General features: G+C 47.9%; 1 protein-coding gene across 7 annotated transcripts in view; it reads left to right on the top strand.

Moving 5' to 3' along the window:
- Positions 1-2,764, top strand: part of plch2a (phospholipase C, eta 2a) — a 211,684-nt gene extending 208,920 nt beyond the window's left edge. For 5 of the 7 annotated variants that reach the window (XM_055659370.1, XM_055659369.1, XM_055659367.1 and 2 more), the window contains one exon: positions 858-2,764. In XM_055659370.1, coding sequence (XP_055515345.1) covers positions 858-2,557 — 1,700 coding nt within the window. In that variant the 3' untranslated portion in view covers positions 2,558-2,764. The remainder of the gene's footprint in view (positions 1-857) is intronic. The other 2 variants (XR_008725873.1, XR_008725872.1) reach the window with 1 other exon arrangement.
- The last annotated feature ends 15,639 nt before the right edge of the window (positions 2,765-18,403 follow it).

Here is an 18,403-nt window from a genome sequence, read left to right as displayed (position 1 = left end):
TGGGTAGGGAGGCAGTGAATTGTCGAGGAAGTGGATGTGTGGTCCGCCAGGGGGTGTAGGGAGGTTAACACCGCTGTCAATTCTCTGACAAGATAAGATGGACACAAAATGCTGGAGTAACTCAGCGGGACAGGCAGCAAGCATCTCCGGAGAGGAGGAATGGGTCAATAAGTGACCTTTCGGGTCGAAGAAGGGTCTCGGCCCAAAACGTCACCCATTCCTTCCATCCAGAGATGCTGCCTGTCCCGCTGAGTTACTCCAGCATTTTGTGTCTATCTTCAATGTAAACCAGCATTTGCAGTTCCTTCCTGACAAAGTAAAGGTGCATGTCTCCCTCTGCCACTTTCAGAGACGTGGGCCGGTGGCACTGGCATTCCCAGCGAATGGCCCACCTCTGCCTGGTTACACTCTCGCTCGCAGAACTCTATAAGACAGGAGGGAGGGAATACTTGCCCTCCCACACTTGTGCCCGCGGTTAGGCACTCATCCTGCCCGGATTAGCGGGCACTGGGTGGTCCATCAGCTGATGCTGAACCCACCTCCTCCCTGGTGTCAAAGCCCGAAGACAGACACATGATGCTGGGGTAACGCGGTGGGTCAGGCAGCTCTATGTAGTGCCGCTCTTTGCTCTGTGACTTTGGCTGCCTTCCATTCCTTGTTTTGACCCCACACTCCGGCTGTAGAATGGGGGTGGGGGTCTCCACTCCCGATATGTAGTGGGGGGGGACTTTGGGCCTTCCATTCCTTGTTTTGACCCCACACTCCGGGGATGGGGGTGGGGGGGGGGAAGGGGGGGGGGGGGGGGGGGAGAGGGTCAGTCGATAGTTTCTGATGGTCTCCTCCTCTTCCTCCTGCAGGCGCCCAGCCATTCTCACATCCACTTCCAAGCGTTCCCATGCACAGTCTTGCAACCATCACTGAAGAATCTATGCATTCCGAGGATAAACCTTGCACTGACTCCCCGTTGACCCCCTCATCTACTGCGAGCAGCTCAAGCGAAGAAACCGCCGACTCAGCACAACATCCACTTCCAGGAAGCCCAGGATCCCAGAAGGTCCAGGCCGCTGACAACGGAACGATAAAGGCCCCGAGTGAGGAGCGGACGGGAGACGGAGCCGTTGTCACCAGCGTGGATGCCTCCAAGCCAGTGGCCGCTCCGGCTCTCACTCACGCTGCTCCTACATCAAGTCTGCCCCCGGACTCTGAGGACGGCGCCGCCAATCTCTCCTCCAACACGACCAGTCCTTCCCCAAATGCTGGTAGCCGGAAGAAGGAGAGGGCCGGACAGGCCAGTGGTGGCCCGGGCCAAGCTGGGGCTTTGCCCACTGCCCAGTCTCCGCTACTGGGAGCACTTTGTGAAAAGCCGGACAACACAGAGGCGGCTAAACCCACAACGGGACCTGCTGGTCCAATGGCCGGAGTAACACAAGGCGGTGATCACGGCAGCGTTGCCGGCTGCTTCATCCAGAGGGATATCGCTGCCCAGGACGTGGTGCGAAGTGTGAGTTGTGACGGGCGCCTCATTCTAGGTTCACAGCCGTTGTTGCTGCTCCGCGCATCGCCAGTGCCGGCGGTGACATCGGATGTGACCATTAACGACAGGATCTGGTGCAAGCTGGAAGGCGAGAGCCACCGGGACAGCATGTCCTCGTCCTCCAGCATGTCCTCCAACGACACGGTCATTGACCTGTCCCTGCCCAACCTGGCGCGGAACAGCCTGTCCGACCTGAGCGCCGGCCAGGGCGACCCCGGGGACAATCGCACACGGACCCGGCCTCGGTCGGCCACCACCGGACACGAGATGTTGGCTAAAGTCAACACGAGCAAGTCCAACCCAAACCTGAGACGCGACGGCGACCAGCAACCCGTGGATGAGTTGCAGCCCAAGCCCTTGACCAAGTCATCGCCGCCTCCTGTCCACGCCAGTCCCAGGAGACACAGTTGGTGCAGGCTGTACATTGAGAGCCTCCAGCGGGCATCTTCACCCGTGCAGCCCAGGGCCAATACTCAGAGCACAAAGGCGGCGCTGAACAGCGACAAGTCCAAGAGTCTGGGCGACCTGACCTCCGAGGACATCGTGGCCAGCTTCGACAGCAAGTACAAGAGCATCAGCCGAACCTTCATCTCCAGACCCATGAGGGAGCAGCGCCGGGCCAACGCCACCGCCGCCGGTAGGAGAGTGTCCGCTCACGACAACCTGACCGAGCAGCTGAAGAGGATCACCAGCTTCGAGCGGGAGGACGACATCAGCTCTCCCACGGCTGAGGTGCAGCGGGAGGGGGAGGATGGGGAGAGCAGTCCCGTGGTCCTGCGCCGCTGCTCGTCCAGGAGTCAGAGCCGAGTGCGGTACATCGCCAACCGGGCGAGGCAGGCGGAGGCTCGGCGGCGGCTGAGTGAGCAGGGACATGCCGGGGGGGGCAGCCAGCTGGGGGAGAGGGGCAACCCAGAGGGGGCATGTTCCGTCCCCAAAAGCATCTGCACCGACTCAACCCCAATGGACAAAGTCCCAGCCGCCAATGGCAACGACGCCGAGGTCTTCTTCATGTTGAAACTATAACGCTCATCTTCAAACGAGCAAATCCCACCGGCGTTAAACCCACTCACTGCCTTGTCAGTAGATTTCAAACGAGTTGTTTCACTCCTAAAGACCAGGACCAGAGCGATGGGTCCAAGTTTTCAAAGCTGCAATTCGTGCTCTCGTTTTGTTGCACCTTTTTTTTAACGTGCCAAACTTTGCACAAGTCACACCGTTTGCACTGGAAATTGGAACAGAGAGAGAGAGAGAGAGAGAGGGAGAGAGAGAAAGAGAGGAAGGAAGAAAGAGAGAGAGAGAGAGAGAGAGAGAGAGAGAGAAAGAGAGAGAGAGAGAGAGAGAGAGAGAGAGAGAGAGAGAGAGAGAGAGAAAAAAAGAGAGAGAAACTGAGAGAAAGAAAGAGAATGAAAGAAAGAATGTTAAAAATATATACATAGCAAGAAACTAAGAAGGAGAGAAAGTGAGAGATAAATAAAGAAAGAAAAAGACAGACACTCGGAGATAGAAAGATAGAGGACAGACAGACAGACAGGAAGACAGGAGAGGAATAAGAAAGAGAGAAAATAAATGTGGCTTTTAAGAACAAATCCAGCATGAGGTCTTTCATTGGGGCCGTGGGTCCTGTGACTGTAGGTGCTCAGTCTTGAGTCAGAGGTCAGGCACAATGTCTTAAATACCCCAAAGCTCATCCTGCTCAAAAACCACCCCTACCCCAACCACCCACATCCCCTCCCCACCCCACCACCTCAATTTGATCACTGACAAAAGTTTCCAATTATCTTTTTAAATTGTGTACACTTATGTGAATAGAATTCTGCACGATATTACTGTTTATATTTAAAATATAATTCTTGAGATTGTTCTTAACAAAACACCACCAAAAAACCTTGAAAAGTTAATAAATGTGCGGTCGTGTTTATGAAGAATACTTCCAAAAACGAAAATATTTTTAATGTTGCATGTTTTCTCCGTGTTTGATTTGTGGTTTTAACACACAGTGGAGATTTGGTTTAAAGCAGCGCTGGCTCCAGCTGTGCTGGTTAGTGCATTCACCTCTCTGTTTGCAGCTGTGGCTGGACTGATGTTTCCATGGACACTCTGGTTAACATTCAGCTGCTGATGCTTCCTGGAAGCTGATGCATGAAGGCTGCTTAGAGATATCTGGTGGAGCTCACCAAGAATCCAATCCAAGTCAGCCGTGGAGTCAGCTGATGGGAAATTAAGGTGCTGGTTTGGGGAAAAGAGACGAGAGAGAGAGTCCTTCTCATCTGTTCTGCTGCATTCAGAGTTCTACCTGTGGACATTCAGAGTAAGGGATGGGCATTCAGCCCATTCAGCCTGTACTGTCACCCAATTACATTTTGTTCCTCTAGTAACCTCTAGTTACCTGCTATTTCTGTATCAAAAAAAACTCCATCGATCCGGCATTGTGAAAGTTTCACTTGATCCACCCCAATCTCCGCAGAGGTTCCTGAATCCTTTACATGAAGCGATGCTTCTTGGTCTAACCTGCGGACAATTTTAAGGTTGCCCCCTTTTCCAGAACACAACCTGCCACCAGGCAAAATCATTTCTACTTACTGCATTGACTCCTGTTCATTCAGCATCATCAACAATTGCCCGAGAGTTGACAATTTCCAATGGAATAAAAGTGATGAAAATGTGGAAATCAGCCATCATTCCCGGGTCAAATGTCAGCCATCCCGAACCAGGCAGAGAAAGCCCACTATAAATACCGGCACCTGACATTGCCTGGCATCAGATCCTTCAGTGGAAGCCTCAGATGTTAGTGGAAATCAATTCCTGGAGAACTTGTTGTCCTAACATGTAGAGAAAGATGCAACGTTGGTACAAGTATTTTTAAGAGCTTTGTTCTGGTGTCCAATCGACATTCTATAAAGAGGGTAGGTGATCCCAAGCTCAACCATGTCTCACTCTGGATCAATGGGCGTGGGGAACCAGAACCTGGAAGTACAACAGATACTGTCTACCTCCTCCTGGAGGTGAAGCGAGGCTCCTCTGGACCTCTCGCTTGGATCAGGGACGTTCTGTCTGAGCCACGCTTAGTTGCTCATTGCTGCATGGTGGGGAGATGGTCAAGTCCAGGAGATCCCTGTGCCTCTGTCCCAATGTATGGGGCCCAGCACAAGCTGAGGAGATGCAGCAATCACGCAGCCCTTGTTGAAGAGGCTTTCAGATAGGAAATGGGTGTGCAGGGAATGAAGGAATATGGATCAGGTGGAGGCAGAGGTGATTAGTTTTGGCATCATGTTCAACACGGATATTATGGGCCAAAGGGCCTGTTCCTATACCGTACTGTTCCATGTTCAATGACTCAGCCACTCCCTATCAACGGATACATTACCACAGGTTACTGGCTTTCAACCTCCTTTGCCTCTCTGTGGCCAGTGATCAGCTGCTATGTCAGTTATCATCAACGTATCCATTCCTATCTGCTGGACCCAGTAACCATGGCTACACCAGGCTTCATTGATGGAGGTTCCATCACATTTAGTAAGGGTGTCAAGGGTTATGGGGAGTAGGCGGGAGAATAGGGTTGAGAGGGTAAGATAGATCAGACGATTGAATGGCGGAGTAGACTCGATGGGCCGAATGGCCTAATCTTCTCCTATGACTCATGAAGTTATGAACAAGGCAAGGCATTTTACCTGAAGATGAGCAGATGACAGTCAGACGTACAAAGCTAGGCCAACAAGGCCGTGGGCAGGTTAACGAAGGAAATCCCGGGAATTTGAAGGCCCAGCCACTGGTAGGAGCCAATGGGATTGTCTCGGAAGAGAGTAGAGGTCTCGGAACATTGCGAACATTAGCTGGGGAGACTGGCAAAGATGGAGAAATCCTGCGAAGAATATATGAGGCATGAATCAGGCTTCCTAGACTCTGGTGGGGGCCCTCCTGCTAATCCCACCCACCCTGCTCTCCCCCATCTACCCATCCAGCTGACCAGCAACATTCCAACCCAAACTCCCTCCATTCAGTGTAAGAAAGAACTGCAGATGTTGGTTTAAATCGAAGGAAGACACAAAATGCTGGAGTAACTCAGCGGGACAAGCAACATCTCTGGAGATTCCTCTGCCTGCCTCTGCTGCCTGTCCCGCTGAGTTACTCCAGTGTCTTCCTCCCTCCATTCAGTCTGCTTCCATTTCACACACATTCCTCTTGATTTTTTTAAAGGATATTTTCCCATTAATTCCCCTTTGGATTTATTACTTGCAATAAGGCAGGACTCGTGATTCCTGCAAATAGTTTCTCCGATTCATAATATTAAAATATTTTGTCTGGTCACCCCTCATCCTCTCTCCTGGGACAATACCTTATGGCTTTGCTGTACCTTCCAGTGTACCTTCCTGTTGCTCATCCGGCCACCATCCAGCAAGAAGGGATGATGTTCTCAATCAATGCTCACCTCATCTGCACCTCCAAAGATCTCACAGATACCCAAGGTCCCTAGGGGATGCCTCAGTGTACATGTCACATTTCCTCCACCTCACTGATGTCAATGATTCACATATGGTGGGTTTAATCTTGCTCTACAGGAATGAGCAAAATCTCAGAGCCCAGAAATTGATGAATGTTTTAATTCAGTAACCAATTCCAACAAAAATGTCCACCTTTTCAATTGTTCGAGTTTAGTTTGCTGCTGTGACCTTCAGTAACTCAGTGACTGGCCCCATGCATGAGATTTCGTTTCAACCAGAGGTTTTACATATTGTTAATATTTAAGCTTTTCACACAAAAACAAATGGTTGAAGGAACCATTTTAGGACTGAAATGTACACTGGAAATATTTTTAATTTTATTTGTTTGTTTATAATGTGTCTATTCAAAAGTAATAATTGAATGTTTCAGCAAATGAAATGAGAATGTTTTGTTTCCAGATATCTTGGATGTAATATTTCATATGAAACACAGTATCTTCCATGTACATTAATGAGGGATGTGAATGTCAAATGTCCACATTGCAAAAAACTACAAGATAAAAATATGTATCTACTTTGATAATTCTGCAGCATCCGAGATTTTGAACACTATTTGTAATTGAAATATTATATCAATCTAATAAAATGTATTGGTTTGCTGTAATTGTCCTTGTTTAAGGTTGGTTGTGGAGATGCCCCACACTCACCCAACAACACAGACTTAACGTGTAGGAAGGAACCGCAGATGCTGGTTTACACCGAAGATAGACATAAAATGCTGGAGTAACTCAGCGGGTCAGGCAGCATCTCTAGGGAAAAGGAATAGGTGATGTTTCAGGTCAAGACCCTTCTTCTGACTGAGAGTCAGGGGAGAGGGAGACTAGAGGCATGAAAAGGTTCAAACCAAATCGGAGCCGGCACTGATCACCAAGGAATGGTGGAGCCCACAATGATCCATTGTTGACTGTGAAAGAGGTGATAACGAAGGGATATATAAACAGTGGAACTAGCAGGACAACAAGGGTGGGGGGAGAGAGAGAGAGGTAATGCAAGGGTTACTTGAAGTTAGAGAAGACAATGTTCATACTGCCCAATGTAAGCTGCCCAAGCAAAATCTGCGGTGCTGTTCTTCCAATTTGTGTTGGCCTCACTCTGACAGTGGAGGAGGCCCAGGACTGAAAGGTCAGTGTGGGAATGGGAAGGGGAGTTTAAATATTTGGCAACTGGGAGATCGTGTAGGCCAAGACGGACTGGGCATTGGTGTCTACCTAAACAATCACCCACGCTGCACATACTTAACATGGGACAGCCGTAGCTTTTAGAAGCAAGAGGATGTGAAGATTAAAAAAGCATCAACAGAGGTAACAGATAACACAAAATCAGATGTACTGCAAAGCCCATCGAAACTGGCAAGAAATACCACAGATTTAAATATAAATGGCAGCTTGCAATGAATATCAAAATCGGAACAAAAATCTTTAATAGACTAAATTAGGAAAATGTGGTTTGAAGCAAGTGGAACTGATAATGTTAATAATATCGTCAGGGAATTATAGTTCAACTAGATACATGAATGGAATTAAAGACAGTGAATACTGTGGGAATTGATCAGATGTAAGCATATTAGATTTGCAAAGGGATGGTCATGCCTAATGAAATGGATAGAATTTTTTGAGGAGGTGATAGAGGATAGGCACTTGTATGAACCTCCCAAAGGCATTTAATAGGAGGCATTGACCAAAGTTAATGCTCATGTGCAGAGGCAAACTAGTTGTAGGCCAGGGCGCAGAAAAAACTGAAGAGGGGTTTTGCATTTACCTATGTTTCTTATGGCACCCGACTGGTGCTTCATAAGATATAGGAGCAGAATGACCCAGTTTGGCCCCATCAAGTCAACTCCACCATTCAATCGTGGCTCCTCCATCTTTCCATCAAGGACTGATCTCGTCATTTCTCGTGAAGTTTTAACGGGTCACCACATTCTGAAAAAGGATTCCTGGCTAGATAGTCGTCAACACAAAAGGACACAAAGTGCTTGTGTAACTCAGCAGGTCAGGCAGCAGCGCCGGAGAACATGGATAGGTGAGGCTTAGGGTCAGGACCGTTCTTCAGAAACACAACCTATCCATGTTCTCCAGAGATGCTGCCGGACCCGCTGAGTTACTCCAGCACTTTGTGTCATTTTGTGTGAAGCAACATCTAATGCTCCTTGTTTTTACTCCTCATAAGTTCATAAGATACAGGAGCAGAATTAGGCCATTCGGCCCATCAAGTCTATGCCATCATTCAATCATGGTTGATCTGTCTTTCCCTCTCAACCTCATTCTCCTACCTTCTCCCCATAACCCCTAACATCCGTACTTGGCTTGTATACTCTAGAGTTTAGAAGGATGAGAGGGAATCTTATTGAAACATATAAGATTATTAAGGGTTTGGACATGCTAGAGGCAGGAAACATGTTCCCGATGTTGGGGGAGTCCAGAACCAGGGGACACAGTTTAAGAATAAGGGGTAAGCCATTTAGAACGGAGACGAGGAACCACTTTTTCTCACGGAGAGTTGTAAGTCTGTGGAATTCTCTGCCTCAGAGGGCGGTGGAGGCCGATCCTCTGGATACTTTCAAGCGAGAGCTAGATAGGGCTCTTAAAGATAGCGGAGTCAGGGTGTATGGGGAGAAGGCAGGAACGGAATACTGAGTGGGGATGATCAGCCATGATGATCACATTGAATGGTAGTGCTGGCTCGAAGGGCCGAATGGCCTACTCCTGCACCTATTGTCCATTGTCTATTGTCTATAATCAAGAATCTATCAATCTCCACCTTAAAAATATCCATTGACAGCCTCCCTAGCCGAATTTCTTCTGGGCTGTCACCTTTCACAACAAATGGCTTAGATCAAGGCACAGTAAGTTATATGTTTTCCTCCTCTTTCCAAATTTGAAGGTGACATAAAGGAAGGTGGAATTATAAGTGGCATAGGTAGCAATAAATTATGTATTAACCAGTTAAATGAATGGGTAGAATTACAGTAAAATGATTCAATATGTAAGGAAATGTTGGTCAGGTACAAGGTGTTTAATTAGAATGCTTAAGTGCTCACGAGTGCAATGTTGGAAGCGTTGGCGGGGGCTACAGGGGGTCCATGTATACTGTATATATCATTAAAATTTAATGGATAGGTGTAAATATTTAATATGACAATGGCATGTTGCTCTTTATAACTAGAGGATTGGAATCAAACGTTTGGAAGTTCTGTTGCATTTGTACAATGCCTGATTTGGCTCCACATTGAAGACTCTAATTAAAATAGGAAATGCGGGAAATACTTGGTCATTCAGGGAAGCATCTTTGGAAACACAAACTTCAAGCATGAGGTTATTCATCTTTGGAAGATAGAAAAATCAGGAGTTTATTTTTAAAACAAGGAAAAATCAGGGGCTGGAAAAGTTGATCTTCAGGAGCGTAGACTCCAGAAAATACACAAGATACAGCAAGCAATAAAGGGTGGCAGGATGGCACAGCGGTAGAGTTGCTGCCTTAAGGGCCTGTCCCACTGTGATTTTATGGGCAACGACGTCAAGGTACGTCACTCTGCGTCACCATGCGTCACCAATTTCCACGTGTCACCGTGCATCACCATGGGTCAGGACACGCATCACCATAGGACAGCGACTGTGACGTCATATCCGTCACGCGGCGTCAATGTACGGCCACTCGCGATACGATACCGCAAGATACGACAGGTTGCGTCATCTGTGGCGCGTGACGTCATTTGATTAACCAGGTTCCCTATAATGGGACGTGCCGCGACGCATCGTGACGCATCATGACGTGGTGATGCACAGTGACGCAAAATAAATGAGCATAGGGAATGACCGTGTGTCACCGTGTGTCACCGTCACCATACGTCATTGTGCGAAAGGGCGCACGACATGAAAAGACACGCAGATGTCTCGTGAGGATTTTGAACATTCCAAAATCCTGGGGCGGCAGGGAGACACCGCACGTTACCGCGCGTCACGACCGCGTCACGACCCGACCACGACGCGACCACCTCTTTTTAGGCTGTTGCCTAAAATGTCGCCTAAGTGGGACAGGCCATGCTGCCTTACCACGCATGCAGCTCCGGAGACCCGGGTTCCATCCCAACTACGGGTGTTGTTTGTACGGAGTTTGTACATTCTCCCACCGCATGGGTTTTCTCCGAGATCTTCGGTTTCCTCCAACACTCCACAGGTTGTTTGTAGGTTAATTGGCTTGGTATAAATGTAAATTGTCCCCAGGGTGTGTAAGATAGTGTTGGTGTGTGGGGGTCGCTGGTCGGGTCGTACTCGGTGGGCAGAAGGGCCTGTTTCCGCGCTGTATCTTTAAAGTAAACTAAGCAATCAGGTGATAATTTGGTTTTTATTATAAGGAGAGTTAGAGTAGGCAAATCTTTCAATACTCTGCAGAGAGTTGATGAGGCTGCATGTGTGCAGTTCTGGTCTTTGCAACTTAGATAGGAAGGAAGTCCTTGCCTGGGCGATGGGCAGAGTTGAGATGAAGACTGGAGTGATTCCACAGACACAGGCGGCCTGGAGTTTAAGTGTGGCAGCTAACTTCAGTGTCAAACTCTTTACCAGATACTGAGTGGGATTAACAGGTAGAAACTGGGAGATCCACAGGACAAGGAATCCAGAACTAGGAGGGAGGCTAGTTGCAGAATAAGGGGTCGTTGCTTTAGGGTGTCTTCATTCAGATGGTGGAGGGTCTTTGGAATTATTGACTCTCTCAGTGATGCCCCATCACTGTCCATTGTCAAGGCTGAGATGGGCAGTTTAAGACACTGCAGGAAACAAAGGGATGCGGGGATCGGGTATAAAGTGGGCTTTAGGTAGAAGGTCAGCCATGAATTTATCAAATGGCAATGCAAGTTCAGGTGGATTCATGGTCTGCTGACGCCCGGATGTCTTAAATTCTCAACACAGATGTCGGATTATCCTGTTCAATCACCCCTTGTAGATCAGGCCCTTATCTCAACAATCCCCATCATGAATGCTCACTGCCCTGTCATCCAGGTTAAGGATTTCCTCCCGAGTTGCATAGACTAGAACTGCACAGATTGCTCCAGATGGCAACTTTTGCACTCGGATCCCCTCGTGATACAACCCAAGCTAACATGTGCTTTGTTAAATATTTGCCGGGTCCTTGTGTAGGGTGTCGGAGGCACTCAGCAAGTCAGGCAGCTTCTGTGGACAGAGAAACAGAGTTAATGTTTCTGGACACAGATCCTCGTGTGGCCAAGGGGAATAGCGCGTCGGAGCACTGATGTAAAAATGTGCGTTCGCAGAGTGCTCAGGACAAAACGCAGCTGTTGTTTATACAAAGGGTTGTAACATCTGTAGCTCATATTGAGGCAGAGATCTTGTCAACACCAAGAGCCAAGAGTGTTCAATTGTCCTGTGTACTGACAACGGAATAAGAAATTCGAGCAACTTGGACGTACATGATGTGTCGAATCTTGTTAGGTTCAGGGCAATTATTATCACGTGTGCCGAGATACAGTGAAAAGCTTTTGTTTGCTTGCTCTCCGATGAAAAACAGATGGTACTGTACGTGAATACAAAAAGACCACAAAAAGATGGGGTAACTCAGTGGGTCAGGCAGCATCTCTGGAGAAAAGGAATTGGTGACATTTTGGGCGAGACCCTTCATCAGACTGATTCAGATCGGATTAACACGAAGATGGACACAAAAAGCTGGAGTAAGTCAGTAGGTCATGCCAACATCTCTGGAGACAAGGAATAGATGATGTTTCAGGTCGAGACTCTTCTTCAGACTGAGGAAAGACCTCGACCGGAAACCTGTTCATTTTCTCCAGAGATGCTGCCTGACCCGCTGAGTTACTCTAACTTTTTATGTATGTCTTCGAGTTAAACCCTCACCTGCAGTTCCTCCCCACACTATACACGATTCTATATATATATCAGGCCAAACACAAGTACAAAAGGGAGAGTGAAGAGAAGGTAGAGAAGAGAAGGATAACATGCAAATTACAGTTGCTCAGCATTGTAGAGTCACAGTCCCAGTGAAAAAGTCCAATTTCTGCAATGAGATTGGGTTGGAATATCAGGACCGTGTCCTAGTTTACTGCATGGAAATACCGTTCAGACGTCTTTCATCATTTTATTCCATTGGGGTTGGAAATCGAAAGTAAATGAGGGGTTAGATAGATAGTGGAAAGATAAGGGGTAAGAAAGAGGTATGGGAGTCTGTGTGCTTGTGATGCCGCTGTAAGCAAGATATTCGTTATACCTGCTGTACATCTGAAAATAAACACAATCCCAACTTGCAATATGGAATGAGAACTCGTGTGGAAGGGAATCCAAGATTAGTTAATGTTCCACCATCAGCACTGCGTTAACATTCCTTCAAGGAGATATGTTTGCCCCTAAATCTCCAGCAACGAACATTTGCAAAAGCAATTTTAACGAACGGCCATAACCTGTAAAGTAATCTCAATGTCTCTCCACGCTGCGGGATTCCACGGTCTCCAGCAGTTTTTAATCATTGCCCCTTCCTGTTTCTGTTTCATTTTACTTTGATATAAATTGTCTAGTTTGATGCTGCTTTTTATGAGTGCGAACAGTGAGTGGCCATTTCAGAATCAGGGAGGTCCATGGTTGGTCTGGCACCACTGAAGACACGAGGGATTATAGCGCATCTTTCCCAGCTGCAGAGAGCGAGGGAAGTGGAGGAGGAGGAGCCGGTTGGGGGATGAGGTGGAAACTTGCCAACAAAAAAGAGAAAGAATGCTTGAAAAGAGAAATCTCCAGTGAAACGCTGCACCATAATGACCCTAGCCTGAACAAATCCAACTCATTGGATGAGAGCGAGGCAAAGTTCACAAAGCTGCCACAGGCCACAAATGGTGGTTGGCATGGGAACCATGAGCAGAGGACACTGAGCATCTCATGATTGATCACAGAGGGTCTATTCGACCCAGCGTCTCAACTTTGTCAACAGGAAAGATATCCTCTTCTTGCCGACACAGAGTCTCATTCATTGCACTTTCCACAGCATTCTGGCGCAAAAGAAATGGGCAACTGTTGAAAAGAAAAACCACCAATCTTCTCTCAACAGCTGCTCCTGAGATGCAGTTCATTTTCTGGGATTTACAACTGTTTCCTCTATTTATTTTTCTTTTCCCTGAAGTGTTTCTGGATTGGATGATCAGCCATGATCATATTGAATGGTGGTGCAGGCTCGAAGGGCCGAATGGCCTATTTTCTATGTTTCTATGTTTCCATTCCCTCCTGGAGTACTTCTTCTGTTTGACAAGCTAAGCACGTCAGGGAAAAAAGGTGAATGTTAAAAGAAGTAATAGTTCTTTAATTGTTTTTTAAGCGCTGTTCAAAAACAGCTTGTACTAAACTTTGCTTTCAGGACTTCAAGCGGATCAGGTTTCAATCACAAAACAAACTACATGGTTCCATCTGGTGTTAAAATCTCATTGATCACACCAGGGGACCTGGCAACCTCGACTGAGCTGGGTCAACGACCGACTTCAGTCCTGCAGCAACGTTGGCAGTAACTCCACACCATCACCAGATGATCCAATGAGTGACTTGGGGCAGTGACAATGTGAGGGGGGTCCAACAAACAGGGCAACCCCATCTCAGGGCAACTATCAACACGGACAAAGTCCAGAGAACTAGCATTTACGAATATTCCGTGTAGGAAGTCAAGTCAAGTCAAGTCAAGTCAAGTTTATTTGTCACATACACATACGAGAAGGGACTGCAGGTGCTGGTTTACACTAAAGATAGACACAAAATGCTCAGCGGGTCAGGCAGCATCTCTGGAGAGAAGGGAATGTGGGTGATCTTTCAGGTTGGAATCCTTCTTCAGACTGAACAAGCTGCTGATGAGGGAGGATTCCAACACAAAACCTATGCCTTCTCTCCAGAGATGCTGCCTGACCCACTGATCTAGTCTATCATATTGTGTTTATTGTCAGAGTGAGGCTATACGCAAATTGGAGGAACAGCATCTCATATTTCGCTTGGACAGATTCGTACCAGTGGTATGAATATTGATTTCCCTCACTTCAGATAGCCCCGGCATACCCTCCCTCTCTATCCCTCCCCCACCCAAGCTTCTAATTTTCACCCTACAAACAGCTTACAATGGCCTTTTCCCTTCATCATCGTTACTTTTTTTTGGATATCTTTCATTTATTGTTCTTTATCTCTCCACATGGGGGTCAAGGAAAGAGTGTTCACATCGCGGCCCTGTTTCCACCATTCATTTCCACCACAAGAAGTGCGACCACAGGTTCCATAGGATGACAGGGAGGGGGATGGAGGGTGGGGATATCCCAGTCACTGGTGCCCAGAACTAGACTCCACCAGGTCAAGTTCCCCAACTCAAAGGGGGGTCCGGATCAGAGTCGCCCCCTCCTTCGAAGGCGGAGACTTATGGCCCTGTCTCATGGTGCGAGTTCACCCACGAGTGATCCTGAGAAAAGAAAAAATCAAACTCGTGGTTGTCTACGAGATTCCAAGTTAATGTTCACGAGTTTAAACGAGTTCCCACGTGTGTGTCTAAGTTTGCCGTTTACTTCTCATTTCTGCGATGTACCAGGTTCCTCTCCCGAGTTACCAAGTTCCCCTCCCAAGTTACTCTTGAACCAACAACGACCACCGACGTGTGGAAAAATCATCACATGGATAAAACTGATGTCATGCATCATGCACGCTCCGTTTCGCTGGCCCGGGGCAGCCGGCAGCCTGAAGTCGCGGCCTGAAGTCTCGGTCTGCAGAGCTCCAGCTGGTGCGGCGTCTACAGCCCGGGATCCCTCGTGGGGGACCCAGGGGAAGAAGAAGCCATCACTGCCGGCCCGCGGCCAACTTCTACCGCGGGGCCGGCATGGACTTACCATCACCCCTGGAGGGGAGCTTCAACCGCCGGCCCTGCAGTCTACGGTGCTTCTGGCTGCGGCGGAGACTTTAAATCTCGACCGCCGGCCTGTGGCCTACAACAACTTAAAGCCGCAGTCTCCGGTGAGCAAGAGCCTATCCTGGACTGACTCTGGACTCTGGTCCTGTCCACGGGGGGGGAAATGGAGGAGGACTGGCCAAATGTTTGTGCCTTCCACCACAGTGATGAATGCTGTGGTGGATGTTTGTGTTACATTTTTTATTGTGGTTGTGTGTTCTTTATTATTGTATCGCTGCTGACAACCCAAATTCCACCAGCCTGGCTTGTGGTCATTAAAATACAATACAAAAAAAAAATACCATACAATGATATCTGAGCTCAGGGTCAGGTTCGAACCCAACCAGCGATCATTATTTTTCATCAGTGCCTTTGACTGACACAGTTGATGTGTTTGCGGCGATTGCCAGCTACTTAAGTCTCTGAACACTGTCTGTGGCCATTGTCCAGCCAGCTGGCACAAACAAGCAGAGTGACATTCTTCCACACGGCCTGCCAGCAGGAGGCCATCAGCTCTGACATGGTTACAAGCAAGGCTGAGGGAGCTCAGTGTACGCCAAGCCGCACTGGGGGAAGGGCTGCCTCTAATTGGGGTGAAGTGTTGTACTGAGGCTTGTGACGGGGAGGATGAGGGTCAGGTTGCAAAGACAACCAACCGCTCGACATGTTCCCGAGACATCCCAGGTCACCTGTGTTCAGCAAACCTTGGTGCGGTGTAGAGGATCAGGGTGTCTGCGTGTGAAATTGTCACAGCATGGCCTGATAGTCTTTGTGCACTCATTAACGAGTCTTCAGTCGACTTGTCAGTGGGGGGCCCAGCACAATAACCCTCTGTTTAGAATGTTTGAGAGCGATGAATAATCACAGTTATTCTGATCCAGAGTCATCTACACTCAACATGCCCACAATGTGTAGATGGGAGAACCTTCACCAGACTGTGCACACTTTCCTCCCGGAGATCTGAAGAAGGGTCTGAAGAAGGGTTTCGTGGGTGGATATTAATGGGAAAGTTCAGTGGGTTAGCAGGGATGGGGGTGGACACAGAGCTTGCATGGGGAAAGGTGAAGTGAGTGGACAGGATGTGGCAAACAGACTGATATGTGAAATGTGAGGTTATTCACTTTGGAAGGAAGAAAGGGAAAATAAATTCATATTTAAATGTGGTTCAATGAAATATTGCAGTACAAAGCGATCTCGGATTCCTAGTGGATAAAATAGAAAGGGTAGAACTTGTACTTGTGAAGGAGAGTGTAACGTTGGCCATTATTGCCTGGGTGTGCGTTTGAGAGAAGGTTCACAGGATAGACTTCCGTGATGAAGGGGATGAAATGTGAGGACAGGATATGGTAGGTTGGACTTCTCTCAATGGAGTTAAGAAAAAAGAGATCTAATCAAAACGTATATGTTTTTGAAGTGGATGTGTAAATTGCTCGTTCTAACCTTCCCCCCAGTCCAGTTTCTGTCAAAAATCACTTGTGCATCCAAACTTTATTTTGACAAAACACAATCCACTGTACCTAACCACCGCGGGTTTGATCCTCGTACCTGCCTGATCAAGCCCTCCTTGCCTCGCTCAAACAGAGACACTCCAGAAGGTCACGCAGTTCTAAGCGTTCTCCCAGAAGGTCGACACAGGACCTCGTGGGAGCGGACTTTTATAGGTCCCCGAACCTCAAGGGGCCGAACCACATGGGGGTGGTCTCATTACAGTCCAATAACAGATATCGATTAACTCCGTACATGACAGGTATTTACCCAACCCACTAATACAATGGCTAATACATTGTATTCAAATAGTGTTTCTCAAAGTTAACAAACATCGCAACATGTGCCCTGATATGCAAGAAAACCAGACAGGGCTCAATACTTAATCCAATCAACATCCAGCAAAGTAAAGGGCCTGTCCCACTTTCCCAAGTCCTCTGCCGAGTTGAAAGGACCTTAAAAAAAAATCAAGATTTTTGTGATCTACAAAAGTTGCAATTTTTCTCCTCCCGCCTATCTTTTTACTCGTGGACTTTTTTGTCATGCTGGAAAAAACGTCCCGACTTACCTGATGTCCCGAGTACCTACGACTGACATAACAAGCCGCTGCGGTATATCTACGGACTCCTACGGACTCGCTACGGACATTATCCGAGTTTGAATGAAGGGGAAAACTCGGGAGAATTCGTGAGTAACTCGGGAAAGTGGGACAGGCCCTTAAAGCTTTGCAACTTTATTTACAACGTGTGTGCCTGGTTTGCATTCATCCAATCCAATCTATGCATTTTGCACCTAATTGTGTCACAGTCTGCCCTCTCCTCATTCTCATCCACTTCACCTCCCAGTACTTTTCCACCGGTCCCTCCTTCTCCTCACCTGCCTGCCTGCTACTCCCCTCTCATCAGCCCAACTCTCCTTACCTGTTGCACTCAGTTGCCTCTGATTACCAATTAACCCGGTATATAGACTCTCCTCACCGTTCACACAGTGCCAGATTGTTCTCAGCATTCATGCAAGACTCTCCAGCGATTTCCCGACTGCCTACATGGATTCGAACCTGCCTGCCCGCCCCTGACCATTCCGTCCTGTCGTCTTCCCGGATATCACCTCAGCCTTCTGTCCCCGACCACGGCCTTCGTCCCGTACCTCCTGGTTTCTGTCTGCCTCTCTCCTGGGCTGTTTGGTGTATCCCTGCAACGGCTCCTCGACTTCCTGCCTGGCTTCGACTCTCCTTTCGTCTGTCCCTCGCTGGTTTGTTTGCATCGTGTGTTGGATCTCCTGGTTACCGGACCTTCCGCTACCCCGACTACGTCTCCTGCCTGCCCCTCTTCGGAACCCTCGCTCAATCCTGAGCCTCTGTGTGAGTACGGTGTACCCATTCCTGTGTTACTACTCTGTGCTACAGTATCGTAATATAGTTCATGACCAATTATACCTGCCTGATTCTGTGCTGCTATTGGGTCCAAGCTATAGCCGTTACAAATTGTCAGGATCTGCAGATGTTCCCATTCTCTTTCTACAGCTCTGATCTAGGCTCCAGACAAACTGGTACCATTCAGCAGCTTGTCCCATTTCTGCAGAAGGCACATTGAAATTGACCAAATGGCCTAGCAGCCCAGTAGCCTTTACTCAATGTTAGTGTCCTGGCATCTCCAATTCGGACAGGACTATCAGATGGACAAGGTTAACACCAAGAGGGTGTTTCTCTGAGTAGTTCTAGACACCAGGGAGTGGTGCATGGTTGGGTGTTCAATGAGGGAGCAAGCACAAGAGGACAATTGAAATTTAATACTGATCCACTCTGGACCTCAACATACGTTCCCACTCTATCCTCATATCTCTCAGCTCAATCGAAATTTAAGTCAACCTGCACCTGGAATATATTCAATGACTCTAACTCCGCATCTGTCTGGGGTGGAGAATTTCAAGGAGTCACAACCCTCTGAGATATTCTTTCTCCCTTCCA

This window comes from Leucoraja erinacea, chromosome 30 (genome assembly GCF_028641065.1).
Source record: "Leucoraja erinacea ecotype New England chromosome 30, Leri_hhj_1, whole genome shotgun sequence".
In the NCBI taxonomy this organism is placed as follows: domain Eukaryota; kingdom Metazoa; phylum Chordata; class Chondrichthyes; order Rajiformes; family Rajidae; genus Leucoraja; species Leucoraja erinaceus.
Note: the sequence above shows the minus strand (reverse complement) of the source record. Positions and strands in the feature narration are given on the sequence as shown.